Here is a 16,843-nt window from a genome sequence, read left to right as displayed (position 1 = left end):
TTCAGTGCCTAGCATACCTGTCCTGTCTCTCTTTGTTGTACCCCTGCCGTTACTCTAAGCCCTAGAAGCATGCTGGATTTCTGCCCCATGCCATCATGGCTGCAATTTACACTTGCTTCCTCCAGCATTTGTCTCTTGACACTTCTTAATGGACTTTGATCAAGATCCAGCCCTGACAGCCTTCCTATTACCATGCTGAAACCATCAGACTCTGGACTTCAGTTTGGTCATTTGGCTGTTGCTGGTTCCCTCTCCTTCCACTAAACACAGGGACCCAGCAAGACAAGCTCATTTGAATCCATGTCAAATATGCGGGGAGTTAGTTTCTGGATGTTTGTTAGGCTTCTTTGAGGGCTACGGGTGAGAGGCTGCAGAGATGCTGTGGGTGGGACTTGCTAAATGAGTTAATATGCTCCTGAGACCCCTATAACCATGGTATGGCCCAAATCAGTCTGAAAGAAAAGCTGCCCCTTTCTTGCTTCTGTTTTACTGTTAACCAACGCCAGCCTGAGTTCTGTTCCTATCAGCACACTAATGTTCTAAGGAAAAGGCCACCAGTGACCCCTAGTGACAAATCCATCGCCTTCTCTTTGGGGTTCTTACCCACACACTACTAAGTTCTTCTCAGTTGCACTTATGTCTGAAAGGTAACCAACGTTGGCAAGAGTAACTCAGCTGAGTTCAGAGTCTAGGTCCTCCCCATATCTCACTATGTGACCCTTGCAACCTATAACATTCATCTTCTTCTTAAAGAAATAGTGGCTGTAGCTGCCTCACAAGGCTGTCCTGAAAATCATGAACAACTGCCTAGAAGTCTACAGAGGGGGCCAGGCACAAACTGTAAAACTCAGAGATGCTAGCTAAGGGTGTGGGTTGCCCTGGCAACAGAGTTGATTAAATGGATGACTAGAAAAGCCAGCTAAGTGGACTGGTTTCTAGTTCAGGAGCAGAAGGTTGGGAAATAATAGGGATGTTTAGAAGCTCCAGAGGTCACAGTGAGACAAATAAGGCAGAACAGCAGGAAGCTTGGGTGCCACCCAGCCATGGCGACGGCATGGAAAAACTGTTGAGGTTGGAAATGGGGTTATTACCTATCAGAAAGGTCATCAATAAGGAACTTGGTTGTCCTGTGTATTGGCAAATATTGGTAAGGAATACAGGACCTGGTGGGGTGTCCTATAGGAAAGTAGAAAGTATCTTGGAGACCTATATAGTGAACCTTGGAATGTCTAAGGAGAATGGTTAAAATGGCATTCATTTGGGGGGGGGCAGGGTAGAAGCAACAGGAGATAGGATGCTGGAAGAGTGTCCTGCTCATCACCTGGCTTAAGATAGAGTTCTGCTGAGAGAGAACGGTCCATGAATGATCAGAGGGAGCTGATCACAGCATGGCCAGACAGGCACCATCAACCAGAGATGATGACTTGAGACTAGACAGGGGCAGAACTGGAGGTCAGCTCAGGGTGGCTGGCTATTAGGGGTATTCTCTCTCCCATCGCTTCTATGGCCCGCACGATCAGCAGGCTAGGGAGTATAGTGGGGTAAAGAAAAATGCTTTGTTTGGCTTGCTTTGTTTTCCTCCCTAATGCTAGTGAAATGAATGTCATAACGATTTAGGATCCCATCCTGTACATCACAGGTCCTGATGACCACAGCGCATCCCCACATAACATTCTGTCTAACTGCAAGGAGGCTGCTGGTTGTGACACTTATTTCTGTGTCCTGAGAGGCACTTTACAGCCCAGTTGCACTGATACAAATCAGGTAGGTAAGTGACTCAAACAACACCATGCCGAGCCATTTGCCGCAGACATTCCTGATTTCCAAGAGGCTTTAAAACTTGGAATCGCAGGGTTTTAGGATGTCAAGATTTCAAAAATATGTTCTCAAAGTAGTCCCAGAAATGTTAGTGTCCATGAATCAGCAGAGAGCAGCAGCTAAGATCGTGGGCTCAAGAGTCAGATAGACTTGTGGTCAAACAGGCTGAAGGGGCCAATTGGCAGACATGGAGTCTCGGGTAAAACTCAGGGCTTGCCTCGGTCTTGCACACCTTGGCTCTAAATGAGGATACTGCCTGCCTCTCAGCGTTGCTGCGGAAACTAAGTGGGATAAACACGCTTTCCGTCGTGGAAGGCGATCAACAAATATCACTACTGCTCAACAAGCCTGATGCTTGTTTGGTGACTTTCTCCAGGAAATGCTGTCGACAAACTAGGGACACATGCGCACACCTGCACCAGCAAAATGACAACAGTTCACCTCTGATGTTTCTTCCTCACTACTGGCAAGCTCGTGAGTGAGGATGATAAAAGGCAAAGCAGAAACTGGCCCCAAAGCCGTTATCCCCACAGTCCCCTTATCGCCACCTTTCGGCTATCTGCTCGCAGCTGCTGTGGTGACAGTCCTGAGCACACTGGCTATGCTCCTCCCACATGCTACACACACACAAATGTGTGGACAGGCATCCTCCCACATACACGCGGAATACCTCTGAATAGGATGAAAGCATGTTATTGATGTCATAGCAAACTTATGATTTATAATCAATTGACGAGATAGCCAATCTGTCATTTGCTTAAAGTGTGTCGTTATGCCTACTGATTTTGATGTATACAGAATAAAAAACCATTAAAGTAACTTTTATCAAATACTCAGCTCTTCTGCTTTCAATAATGCAAATACAGATACACTCCCGGCAAAGTAAGCCAAGAAGCAATTCAGCTTAAACCCTATAAGGCATACTCTTGAGCAGACATTCCTTAAAATGGACTTCTCTGAAAAGTCTAGGTTTCCCCGATTCTAATATTCACCGCTGAAAACAAGTTGGAGCCTTGCTTGGGTTGCTTCACCCCGGAACTGAGATAGGCTGAGGGCTGAAAAGGAAGAGGCTGAAGCATGGCTGCCGCCGCCCACTTACTGCTGCACACTGGCATCTGGCAAGGTCTCACGAGGGGGAGCCCCGGCAGGCCCCTGCAGAGCGTCTCACTGAGAGGGACACGCCGGCCCTTGGCAGTCAGCCTTTGACACACCTGCTTTCTTCTCTGGAATCCAACGCCACAAGTGACGGAGCACTGCAAAGAGAGTAGGAACATGTCAGACTGAGGATGCGCAGGACAACCCACGGACAGAGCATGCGTAGAACGGCCCGCCGAGGCAGCGGACTTCAGGGCTGATTTTTCACTTCGTGAAGAGCTTCGCACTGCATCTTCTCTCACCTTTTCCCTCGTCTCCTTTCCTTTTTCTCTTCCTTTTCATTAATTCCCCCCTTTCCTTATTTTCCTCCATTCTTCTATCCCTTCCTTCCGAGTTTAGCAAATAACCGACAGTAATTTATTGTTGTAGAATTTATGATTTCATTTTTGATGTTAGAAGTTATGCCTCGTTTATTTTAACTTCTGTGTGTCGTATATGGGAGTGTGTGTTTATGTGTATGTGGGCACGGGCTTGTAGAGATCCAAGAATAAGTGTTTCCTCTACCTTATTTTTGAGACAATGTCTCTCACTGAGCCCAGAGCTCACCAACTGACTAGACAGGCAAACACACACTCTCCAGGGGCAAATGACGCGGGCCACAGTGCCCTAGAAGTTTCTCAAATTTTGAGCTACAGAAATCTTTCCTCTTCATGAATTAATTGCTTGGTGTATTGCTGTACTGATGCAAAGCTGACTGATACTGAAAGAGTCCATTAAAAAATGACCCAAACTGCTATACACAAGATAACAGTAATAATCACCTAAGGTACGAGCAGTTTTAATTTAAGGCTTTAATGCAATTTATTAAGTGTATTAGGGAAAAACCGAATAAAATTGCAGGATCTGTTGAAGGTTCAGGGTTTTTTTTTAAAACCATAATTAATTTCAAAAGGAATACTCTGAAGTTATTATAGAAGATTAAAGAAATATGAAACTTGGGTAGTTATTTTAACGGTGCGTTTGACTTAAGAGACTATCCAGGGACTTCTGCTAAGCAAGGCAAAAAAGTAAGCCCTCTTCCAATATTCTACCACTGCTCTCCAAATGTGTGGTTAGCTTCCGTTACGTCCTTCAGATGATGCCAAGACTTCCAGCATTTATATTCTCTTCCATACTGTAAATGGCTAATTGATTTAATGTTATATTTAAATGAATTTACCAATTTTTCAGTTTTAAAAAAATGAAGATTGAATGAATGATCCTTTTGGTCCTCGGGGTTCATCAAGAAAGCAGATTAGCTGGCCCTCTGATCTGCTCCTGTTGCCTGTCCTCATGAAGAGTAACCACAATGCTGAGATTACTCTAAGTCAAGCTTTCCGCCTCTCAAGTCCTGCTCCGTTGTCTTCGTGTGTTGGGTGCTCATGGAGAAGTGTGGGGCCCACGAGTCTTATTGGTTATTGGTCTGCTTACCTCTTTTGTTCTTATCCCGATGGGTTCTTTAGTTAAGTTAGCACCTGGGCAGGCTGTCCCCCATGCTGTATTTTCTTAGCACATGATAGTCCATGATTTGGTCATAAACATTGATTAAAAGAAGTCAATGGTTCCGTTTTATCTCAATATTTTCCTGTTCCTTTAGTTTTGTTGTTGACAAACACCAATGAGGCATTATCTTGCCGGCCTCCCATATCCACCAGCGACCCTAAGGAGCCGTATCCATCCTGCTTGGTGGTTCTTTTCCAACCATTTTACACAATCTAGTCCAGCATGCGTACCATCTCTCTAACTATAAGAACTTCTTATTTTGTTGTTTTTGCTTGTGAAGCAATATTTGACTCTAGTTGGCTTTTATTTATTTCTTTTAACTTGACACATTTTGTGCAATTTTTATTACACATACTTATTATTAATTCATATATAAAATTATTAATATATATATACACATAAAATTTCAAAATACAGATATCCCTATTAGGGCTGAGTTCTCTAAAGTCTCTTGCTCTCTGCACATTGTGAAGGTATGGGTTTCTGTGTTAATTCCCATCTACTGCAAGAAGAAGCTTCCCTGATAAGGGTGGAGTGAGGCAATGACCTATGGATATAACAATATGTCATTTTGTTGCTATGTTCTTTTAACAGAATAATGGTAGTAGCTGGGTGGTGGTGGTGGCACACACCTCATTAATCCCAGTACTCAGGAGGTAGAGGCAGGTGGATCTCTGTGAGTTTGAAGCCAGCCTGTTCTACAAAGCAAGTTCCAGAACAGCCAGGACTCAACTCAGAGAAATCCTGTCTTGAAAACCTTACTAACAAAAAAATAACAATAGCAGTAGGCTTTTTCCCTAAAGCCCATGACCGACCTAGTCTCGGGTTCTTAGCCACCTTGGCCGTCAGGTATGGGCTCCATCTCACGGAGTGAGCCTTAAATCCAAAGGGATGTGGCTGGTTACTCTCAGAAAGCTTGTCCTACTGCTGCACCAGTATGCCTTGCCGGCAAGTCTCGACTATGAGCATAGGGTCTGGGACTGGGTGACATCCGTGGTTACTTTTCTTCTGCAGTAGCATGCAAAGCACCTTCTAGCACCATGGATGCTAGTCAGTCGGGGTGAAGCTTTTAGTTGGTTTCCACTCAATCTCTCCATCTTCCAGGACGCAAGTCATGTCTTCAGCAGTAGGGCTTCTCATTAGAATATGGAAAGACAGAGCAAGAGCAAGAGCAAGAGCAAGAGCAAGAGTGAGAATGAGCAGGGGAATGTTTTCCACGTGCACGCGCACCAGGCTCACCACTGACTTCTGAATGACCTTGACCTGGCTTTGTGCCGGTTTCTCACTAGCGCTGGTCTGAACTGAACCTCTTCAGGAAATATTTATTTAGCAGCTGAAACCAAGGAGAAGCAGAGAGAGGAAGTGGTTAAGAATAGCTCTTACCTTTGACCAGTCTCCTGCAGTCAGCTGTGGAGGGCAGTCTGTCCTGGCGCAGGACTTATGAGAGGAGGCCTTGGGCCCCTGGCACAACTCATCTGACAAATTCAAGAAGCTTCCATCCGTTAGCAGCTGCCGGCAGGCGACTCTCCGGTTCTGCGTCCCCCCGCCGCAAGTCCTGGAACACTAAGGAAAGAGACTGTGGAGTGGTGGTCTTACTTTTCGCTGATGCGAAGCAGGGCTCCGGCCATTGCCGTAAGTAAAACGGGTCATGGGTTGCCAGGCTTCTGTACCTGCTGCCACTCTTCAATATGCCAGCTAGGCGGGCAATCGAACTGATTGCATGCGCGTAAGGCGTGGGGTTTCTCATCTCGGCATTCCTCCAGAGGGGCTGCGGAGTCCTCAGGATGCAGGCAGTGTACATCTCGGGTCTGAATTCCAACACCACAGGTAGCTGAACAAGGTCCCCAAGAGCCCACGTGCCATCTGTATCAAAAGCCAGGTGAGGACAAGGCAAAAGCAACCGGGAAAAGGTGAGCCTTCAAATGAGGGGAAACCCAACGAGCACAGACCATCTCAAGCTCCTCTCTGGATCTCTAAAAAAGCAGTTATCTATCTATCTATCTATCTATCTATCTATCTATCTATCTATCTATCTATCTATCTAGTCTGTCTATCATCTATCTATCCTATCTATCTATCTATCACGGCCCCTTTGGGAGTAGCCTATCAAATATCCTGCAGATCAAATATTTACGTTACTATTCACAAAAGTATCAAAATTGCAGTGATGAAGCACCAACAAAATAATTTTACAGTTGCGGTCACCACCACACGAGGAACTGTGAAGGGGTCACAGCATTAGGAAGGTTGAGAACCACTGCCCCAGATCTTACTCTGTTCAGGCTCCACACTGTGACATCTCCATGAATATATGTGATTGAGACATAGAAACACGACATCTAAAGGGAAGAAATGCCAGGGAAGTGGGTTCAAGGTCTCAGGAGTTTGGAAAGACCCTGAGTGGCAGGGAGCAGGTTGTTTCCCCCATCCTGCCCCGCCACCACCATCCATCAACGATAAAACCTGGACTTGGTGTTGAGTCCCAAGGCAATGGTGATTTATAGGGCTGCCAAAAGAGGTTTGAAATGCTTACAAACACGTCTCAGGAAATCGTCGGGGCACCTGGATTCCTTATTTGTAATATCCTTGAGAAAAATTCCTTAAATGTTGGGATTGGATTTGCAGCACATATATACTGTGATTCCTTTCTAATAAGATCTTGGAAAAAATCAAGTTTCCTTGTGAAACAGCTGGAAAAATGTAAAACTACAGCAGCTGCATTAGATCCATATTTCCAAGTCACTCAACGAAGTACACCCCCCTGCTCCCCCGCTCGAAGCTTCCACACCCCATTTCCTGAAGTGCTGGGGAATACCATTTTTAAAAGTCTTTTGCCCATCTGATTAGTGAAATGTTGTATGTCATGGTTATTTTACTTGTGGACATTTGATTTTTAGGGAACATGAATTCTCAACTGGTTACCAAAGAGATATGTCAGGAGCAAGAAATTTTTAAGATGCTTAAGACGTATGTTAAAATAGATACTGGCTCCAGTGTGTTTGTAAGGCAAAAATAAAAAAATAAAAATAATGAACTTCACAAACTGAAAGAAGATCATAAAGGTTTAAGCATTTAGGGAAAAGCCTGTGATACACAGCATTGCTAGTCACTACTAAAGTGGACACAGAGTAATTACACACAGTACATTGAGTGTGTGTGTGTGTGTGTGAAACAAAAGTCTCTCACACACCAGATAAGATATAACCATTGATGTCTGAGTAACAGAATTTCTCTTTTTTGTATTCTTCTGACTTTTATTACTTTCATTCATTATATAGGCATTCACTACCAGAGAACAAGTTCACTTGAAAGACATATCTATTTAAAAGTAATTTTCAATTTTCTTATTTCTAATTTTCTATACTAAACATGCTTACTTTGGTAGGGGGAAAATGAAACAAAGCTCAACAGTTTGACATGATACAAAGAACAAACATGTTATTTATGAAAGGAAGTTTGCTAGTGAAGAACTAACAATCCAAGCGTGACGGTAGAATAAGAAGCAGGCTGGAATGTCCATGTGTTAAAGGTTTGGTCTCCAGCTTGGTTCTATTAACAGGTTGTGGAACCTTCAAGGGGTGGGGTCCAGAGGGAAGCTCTAGGTCACTGGGGGCATGTCTTAGAACATGCTTTTATGTCCTTAGGGTGGTGGGACTCCGGCCCCTTGCCCTTTCTTTCTTTTGCCACCATGAGGTGACGGGCTTCTTCTATCATAGACTCCTAGCATGATGCACTGAGCCCCCATGGGCCCAAAGCAATGGCGCCCATCAGTGGAGGACTGACACCTTCCAGACCGGGAAGCAAAACAAAGGTCTCCTTTCAGCAAGGCAGTTCCCTGCAGTGTTTCTTAAAGTGTCGGGAAGTTGACGAACATAAGGCATATTAACATGAGCTGATAGGTATAGGTAAAAGGGATTTCCAGTTAATGATTTATTTGGGAAATATCTTTGAAATAAGTTTCTAGGAAACAGCAAGCTGTCCCCTAAAGAAAAGGACTAGACGCTTTAGTTTAGCCACAAGATTCCTACGAAGTTTCAAGGAGTATGTGAATTTCATTTGATGGCTAATTTTCCAAAGTAAAAAATAGAATTGGGATATTTTAATGGATACTATGAAACTTGCAAAAACCTGAGCACAAAGACTCATATAGAAAGAAAAGACTGCTACACTTGAATATATATTCTAAGTCCTGCATAAAAGCAAAAATCCCAACTGCATAGAAACATCTTAGTAAAGATATTTGTGTTCCATCAAGATTTACATGTTGAAGCGCTGTCTTCTAATAGGATGGTGTCTGGGAAGAGGGCTTTCAGAATTAGGGTGAGAGTGGTCACAAGGTAGCTCTTTGCTCTGTCCCCACCATCTGCAGACACACAGAGAAATATGGGGTCAAAAGGCCAGGCAGAGCCTGCTCTCCATAAACCAGACTCTACAGGGCTCTCACCTTTCCCTTTCCAGCCAAAGGGACAAGAAAGTTCTATTGTTAAAGTCACCCTCACAATGGTACTTTGTTCTTACAGCCTGAGGTCGCTAATATAGTAAGTTTTCTGATCAAACTGGAAGTGAGCTAGACAAGACCTAAATATTTTGAAACTATGCAATAATTTTCTAAATTACCAAGGAGCATGTATGAATTCACACGAGAAAAATGTCTGGAAAATTATATATAAAATATTAATAGAAGGAATTGTAGTCAGTATTTTAAAATGCATATTAATAAAAAATCATATGTCAAAACTTGTAGGATACAGCTAAAATTGATTAGTAGAAAAGCAATAGCCTTACACACGCATTTGAAGAATAAAGATTGACTTTAACAACCTAGTTTCTATGTCAAGAGGTAAAAAAAGCAATTAAAGTGAAAACAGTAGAAGAAAGGAGAGATAGATGATAGACAGACAGATGATAGATAGATAGATAGATAGATAGATAGATAGATAGATAGATAGATAGATAGATGATAGACAGACAAGATAGATAATAGATAGATAGATGATAGATAGATAGAAAGATGATAGATAGATAGAAAGATGATAGATAGATAGATAGATAGATAGATAGATAGATAGATAGATAGATAGATAGATAGATAGATAGCTCTTCTTCATAGATCTTCTATGGGTAATATTAATTAATTTCTATCTCCAAAGATGCCAATAGCCTCAGTCTTTTCCAGCTTTTCTTTCTGTGTTTTCATTTTACTCGGGAGAAGTTCATCTTGCAAATGTTGAACCTATTGACTGTTTTCACTGGTACTAGATGTCTTCTTGTGGTTTGGAATTTCAACTTCCTGTGCAATTTGAAGAAAGTATGTCTCTCTCTCCCTCTTCCCTTCCTTCCCTTCCTTTTTTCTTTCCTCTGTCAAATAGGAGCTGAACTCTCATTTGCTATAACTATATTGGAGCCTCTAGTCTGCAAAGGTCCCCAGGGCCAGCTTCCCCATCAGATCACACTCTACTCATCTGCGAGCTTGAATAGCTGGTTCCATGAGTTTGCTGTTGGTGCATCATTTTCATCCCCCCCGCCCTATACCAGCAGTCTGTACTTGGAACAAACCATGAGGCGCCAACACTATTTTAACTGGAAGCTTATCAATTAGACTCTCATTGATCATATCTAAATTTCTGTAGCCTTGGGCATGAGAAAAGTCGCAAGCTACACACACGGGTGCACACACAGTGTTTTGCTGGCAATGTGACTATATAGCTAATTCTTTAGGAAGTGTCCGTTTCATTCTTAAAATGATTCGGCTTAAACTTGTAAACGTTATTGGGAATGTCTTCAGCCTGATTACCTTTCAAACGTATGTGACTAAAAAAGTCAATCACGGTCCCAAGGGACTGGAGATGGGACTGTTTTTACCCTGGCTGGGGGGTAACAGTGCATGTGTGTGAGTGCACACGTGTGTGCATGTGCCCGTGCACATGTATATATGTCCATGTATATGATGTATATAAATTAATTCAAGAAATGAGTAGCAGATTGGTGTGAAAACGCGTCACTCATGCCTGCTGCTCCTACGTTCCCTCCCATGAGGCGCTGACTCCTGACAGAGCAGAAGGCTGTCTTCAGACTTATGGGGCCATTACGTAACCCTGCGTGTTTCTCCAAACTGCTGGATCTCTCCTGGAAAAGGCAAACTCTGGGAAAATATCAGCCGTGTAGCAGGACAGGACAGGAGGAACAACCTCACAAGAGCAAATAAGCATACAATCTCCCCTCCCCCTTGGAGATCCCAGGCTAATACATCAAGTGCATTTGCCTTAGGATAAATACAGGTCCACCAACTGTCCACCCAGTCTCAGTGGTAAGTCTCACCCTGGGGTGAGATTTTACTGCTATTGCCCTTGGAGTCAGTAAATATTTATATGGAAAATATTATGCAACCCCCCGTCCCTGTTATTCCTACACCCCTTGTTTCTAGAACCTAAAACATTTTTGCAAACTTCCCTTTATTTTGGCATGGAACCTTTGCCTCCCCTGGCTTTTCTCCAACATAACTATCAATCTTTGAAATGGTTATTAAAGTTGCAACGTTGAGACAAGGGACAATATTTGCTTTTGTATAAAAACTCTTAGTTTTGCAGAGTGGCCAAAGTATATTGTCTGTTCCATTCTGTCCGGCTTGGAGGCTCAGGGCATATGTTGCTGAGCACGGGGAGAGTAAGAGCTCCGGCTAAGTCAATGAGGAAGGAAGGGCAATGCCATGTGGCCTGGTGAAGGGACAAACCAGCAAGCATTCCTCAGCAGCCTTAAGAAACAGTTTCCAGACTTTGTCAAGCCTTGCTGTGGCTCGGAGATCAAGTGAGGGAGGACCCTGTAAACCAGACTCACCATGCTCCTATCTCCGGGATGGCTCCGGCAAAGGTTGTCATTCTTGGAACTTGACCTGATCTGACCTTTGTCACCCCACAGAGTGTGCCCAGCTTTCAATGGCTTGATTGAATGAGGTTTTTCTCCATGCCCATGGTGAGAATGGGTCACTCATCCGGCACATACTGTATGTCCTGAATTTGCATGTTCCTTTGGACTGTGAGATGCTGGTGTCTGGTACTCTTGATGCCTAGTGGGGGCTCTGAGCTGCAGCTCCTTGAGGCCCGTGATCACAAGGGGAGAGAGAGGATGCTGAAATGGGCAGATCCGCTAAACTCTAATGGCTAGCAGGTTCCGGTTAGAATGTTTTCAACTTATCGAGGGAGGATTTCAAAGGAATCAACCACACTTCAAGCTGAGGAGCATCCAACTCAGAGGAGGACGTGAGTCAACACAAGAGGTGAGCAAAATGCAACTTGAAACCATCGGCCCAAATCAAAGACGGCATGGGGCTGAGGGTGTGGCTTTGGGGCAGAGTCTTGCCTGGTCCTAGGTTCCACCTCCAGCACCACAGAAGAAAAAAAAATCAATACTGGAGATCAAGGGACTTTGGTAATCCTGAAATCTAATACGGTTTTCATTTTCAGATCAAGAAACTAGGTTCATTCAAAACCCTCAGAGACAGAAATGCCGGTGTGGAGATCCATCCATCCTATATTCCCATCCATTTCCATTTCTCTTGGTACCATCAAAAAATCCCTCTTTATAAAGCATCTGAGGTCAGTTTCCTATTTATATTCTGATGACCTTCACATCACCAATGAGAAATGAGTCGGTGATTCCTTTTAAGGGAGAGAATTAACTAATATCCTGGTGGAGAAAGACTCTGGGTCAAGAACTTAGTATAAGTAAAGGCCCAGAATTCATGAGAGAGCCCGAGCAAGCATGGATCACACAGTAACCAAGTTTGGCTCCAGAGCAAATTCCTCAATGTGAGAGTGTGTGTTAGTGTGTCTGGTGTGTGTGTGTGTGTGTGTGTGTGTGTGTGTGTGTGTTCAGGGCAGTGGTCACAGAAAACATGATTTAAGAATTAAAGTTAAGATCACAAAAAAATTTTGATGTTACTATGAGTTGCATTGTGATCCCCTCAAAATGCTGAAATTACATAATTTCCACATCCATAACCAAGAATTTCTTTGCAGATAGCTTTTGCAGTTGGTTAAGTTACAGGGTGGCCATTAGAGAGGGCCCTAGATGACTTGAGTGGTGTGTTATGCAAAGGAGAAGTCTGGACACAGACCCGCTGAGGAAGAGCACTACAAAACCATGGGAAGAATGCCCTTCACCAGCCACAGAATGCTGGAGGCCGTGAGCATGGAGCGGGGCCTGGAAATGACTCTCCTTCCAGGGCCTCAGAAGGAACCAGGGCTGCTGACTCTGTGGTTTTGGACTTCGTGTCCCCTGATTTGTGAGATGATGAATTTCTCCTCTTCCAGCCATTTAGTCTACTGTGCTTTGCTAAGGCTGCCCCAGGAATCTAACCCTACGCCAAAGAAAGAAAGTGGATTTCAGTGCCCAGGTCAAAGAAAGCCGACCAGAAGGCTCCGTATGAGAGAGTCCCACTGCAGTCAGCCTGCAAGTTAGAAAGAGCGAAGTCTCTCAGATCTTACCCCTGCTGCTCTTGCTGAGGACCCGAGTTCAGTTCTCAGTACCCACAGTGACCCTCTTACAACTCCCTGGAACTCCAGCTGTAAGGGATCCTCCTCTGACCTCTGAGGACCTACCTCTAGACACACATATAAACGTTAACTTTTCTAAATAGAGCAAAGAATTTTGTCAATGTTTCAGGGCCTCTATCCATCCTGTCATAATGGAAATTGCTCTCAAGGGATGTGCCTTTAGGCTGTGGAACATTCTGGTTTACCCAGTTTTATTGGTGCCTGGTCTACTTTTCCCACAGAGTCATTTTCAGTGTCCTGGAGAGCAGAGTTCTGATTTAAAAACAAACAAACAAACAAAAAAAAAACCCTAGCTTCGTGGTGCACCTGGGAGGCAGAGGCAAGCGGATCTCTGTGAATTCAAGGTCAGCCTGGTCTACAGAGTGAAATCCTGTCTCGAAAAACCAAAACAAAAAGAAAACAATGACAACAAAAAACTAGCTTCATGCCAATCTGAACTGACATTTGGATCTAGAGAGACAGTCCCCAGTGTCGTGGGTTGTCTTTTCTTCTTTTGACTTGCCTCAGCAAGCGGCTATGAGAATTTCATGCTTCATCGCTCTGTAGTGACCATTTAAAGGCCGCACAAATGCTAAGCCATCTCTTTTACAGCCGTCTTCCCAGGGAGAGAGGGTGTTGGCTAGTGTAGAGAAGGGGGATGGCAGGCTGCAAGTGCTGGAACCCGAGAGATCAGCTCTGCCAGGAGCAGCTTCCTTTTTGTGGTTTGGAAGAGGCAGAGTTTGGACTAGATAGCAGTTAATGAGAAATCTCCATTCTGGTGTTCGACTTTGTATCACGCACTTTATTGACTGTGTGTTCTTGGGCAAGTTATCAACAACCTAAGAACCCATAATGTTGTTCTCAAATTCAGAAACCAGGGTTATTTGTATGTTATACGTTCATCACCACATCTCTAAACGGATGTGAAGTTATTGACGAAAATAGCAGAGGAATGCATGATATAGCACAGGCAGTAGCTACAAGTCCATTCCGCTGCCTGACAGATTTAAAGTACATAGACCATTTCTATGTGCTGGGAGAGCCTTCCAACTCCTCTCCTGAGCTCTGGTGCACAGAGGAGCAGTGTGGAAAGGAATGCACTCTGGACATTTCTGGAGAACCCCACAGAGACGGAATTATCGTGATGGCTTCAGATACAGAAGCAGACTCAGCTGCCTTCATGGAGAACGACACTGGTGTCTATGAACAGTTAAAGGAGGGGTGTCCCTGGGGGAGGGGTCACAGAAAACCCTTGCTTCTCCAAAAAGGTTTGATTCAGATTTCAGAACTAGAATGAGACAAAAGCTAAGAAACCCGGATTAATTATTTGGCTCACTAAGGTTTCCCTACTTAGTACCAAGTATTATTATGAGCAGTTTTTCCAATCGGCTTCACACCCTACACCACCCCAAATAAAGCCATCCTTTGAACCTGTAGCAAGTGTTCCAAGACAACCTCCTTCCCCAGAAGACCCTGAAACTCACGCTTGCCTGAGACCCTTATATAAAAGGACGTTGCTTCTGTGTATAACTGCACAGCCTGTGATAGACTCTAGCTTACCCAGAGCACTTGGCACGGTATGAACGAACACTGGTATATGGCTACTCGGGGAGTAGCGACAAGAAATCATGAGTCTCGTGTTTTTGTTTGCTTTTCTGTTGGTATGATAAACACGGTGGCCAAAAAGCAACTTGGGGAGGAAAGGGTTTATTTCATCTTAACCCTTGGTGGTCTCTCATCAAGGGAAGACAGGGCAGGAACTTGAGGCAGGAATCTGGACTCAGAACCTGAAGTTGGGTCTAAACTGGAGGAGTATTGCTCACTCAGTGGCTTGCTTCCAAGCTCATGAATCAATTACCAATCAGTTACCAGTTTCTTATAAAGCCCAAGCTCACCTGCCTAGGTGCTGCACATAGTAGGCTCGACCTTCCTAGCCAACCAGCAATTGAGAAAATGCTCCCCAGGTGTGCTCACAGGCTAATCTGACGGAGGCAGCTCACAGGCTAATCTGATGGAGGCAGCTACTCAACTGATGATCTCGTTTCCAAAGTCTAGCTGACGACAAAATTAGTTATCACACTTGGTTATGTTTGAGACAGAAAAAGATAAGTTTCCACAGTGCTAAAGATCAAACAGAAGGCCTTACATATGCTAGGCCCTTATGTAGCCCTCTATACTGAGTTATACTCCTAGGCCACTAAAACAATTCTTTAATCACGATTCATTTGAGTGTGCAATGGTTGAACCCTTGGACACAAAGAGCTGACTGTGCGTGTGTTCTGGGTGCAGTAACAAAGTGGGTGTCCTGCTTGGCAGTGAGACCAGACTGCCCCCCCTCCCATTTTCATTGCCCATTCTGTAATGGTTATTCTGGTGTGGACTACCCTGAAGTGCAGTCACCAAGCTGGGAATGGGAGGCGATGGGGCGAGACTTCCCTGTGCTGCTTCTGGGTCTTGGATTTTACTACATTATCCCATCCAAGTCCAGAAAGATGGCTCTGAGAGCAGCCAAGAAATTCTTAGTATTTCTGATGGATACCCACAAAGTCAGAAACATAGGAATAGACAAAAAAAAAAAAAAAACCCACTGTGTCGTCTCACTGTGGACAAGGTTTTACTAATACAAGGCAATCTGAACTGGCCTCCTCCCGAGACAGTCCAGGATAGAGGACAAGGTTCATGCAGGAAGGATGCCCCTCTCCAGACTGTAGAGGACCTGGTAAGCAGACTGGCCCAATCTCCCTGGGCCTCATCCTTAAGCCATCAAGGCAGGAGGGGATCAGCATCACACAGCCAACACATTTCACAGAGGAATCAAGGGAATTCAAGCATAGCTTGTTTCCTGAATGCTCATAAAACACACTTATGTGCTCTTTGGATGGCAGACAGGGGACACAGTAACCTTCGCCTATCGCTCAGGGTTCTAGACATGGCCAAACCTGCCTTTAACACGCGAAGGCAGCTCATCAGGTGGACAACATAATCACTAAGATCCCAGGAGGGGGCAGGAGGTGATGGAACGGGCTCTCAATGTTTTGACATCTAATTTTTATTAAAGCAGAGGAGCGGCTGCCATAATAAAAAGAGAGAAAGGGAAAGGACACCCAGGGCCACACCGGGAAAGTCTGTGAGACAAACCAACAACGCGGAGCTACCATCTTCTGTAGCCAGCAACACCCAGGGAGAGAGGACCCAGGCAGGAAGCAGATTAACTTTTAGGGTCAGTCTTTCAAACCAAAGAGACCATAACAAATCAACTTTGGCTGTACGGGGCGTTATGGCCTTTCAAACTCCATAATCTGAGATCCGAGGCAAGATTGAAGTAAAAGTGTCCTCGGCTGTTTCTTTGTTAGTTGTTAGTGTGGTAAACATTGATGGGGAGGAAAGGTTGTGTGTATGTGTGTGTTTCTCTCTCTCTCTCTCTCTCTCTCTCTCTCTCTCTCTCTTTCTTTTTTTGCTTTCAGGTTACTGTCTATCATTGAAAGAAACAAAAGGCAGGAACCTGGAGGCAGGAACCGAAGCAGACGCCATAGAGGAACTGGCTTGTTCCCTGTGGCTTGCTCAGCTTGCTGGGCCATCTGCCCAGAGGTTGTGTACCTCCCACACTGTGCTAGGTCTTCCCACCTTAGTCGTCAAGCAAGTAAACAAACCACAAGCATGCTCACAGGCCAATCTGACGGAGGCTGTTCCTCAGGTATGGTACCCTCTTCTTCTGTGACTCTAATTTGTGCCAAGTTGACAGAAACTCAACGGCACAGGAAGGTAGTGGCATCCCCGTATGAGTTTTAGGAGACAAGGAGGTCACTGAGTTACCCACAAATCCACTTGGAGTACCAGCTGTGGCCCCTGTGACCTTT

At 44.4% G+C, this 16,843-nt stretch overlaps 1 protein-coding gene across 3 annotated transcripts in view; it reads right to left on the bottom strand.

Moving 5' to 3' along the window:
• The window catches only part of Adamtsl3 (ADAMTS like 3), a 226,320-nt gene that overhangs the window by 37,225 nt on the left and 172,252 nt on the right, over positions 1–16,843 (bottom strand). For all 3 annotated transcript variants that reach the window (XM_075952699.1, XM_075952698.1, XM_075952700.1), the window contains exons 18-20: positions 6,126–6,318; positions 5,839–6,018; positions 2,918–3,071 (exon numbers count right to left, since the gene is read on the bottom strand). In XM_075952699.1, the coding sequence (XP_075808814.1) occupies positions 2,918–3,071; positions 5,839–6,018; positions 6,126–6,318 (527 nt within the window). The remainder of the gene's footprint in view (positions 1–2,917; positions 3,072–5,838; positions 6,019–6,125; positions 6,319–16,843) is intronic.

Source organism: Microtus pennsylvanicus, chromosome 18 (genome assembly GCF_037038515.1).
Source record: "Microtus pennsylvanicus isolate mMicPen1 chromosome 18, mMicPen1.hap1, whole genome shotgun sequence".
Lineage (NCBI taxonomy): Eukaryota > Metazoa > Chordata > Mammalia > Rodentia > Cricetidae > Microtus > Microtus pennsylvanicus.
Note: the sequence above shows the minus strand (reverse complement) of the source record. Positions and strands in the feature narration are given on the sequence as shown.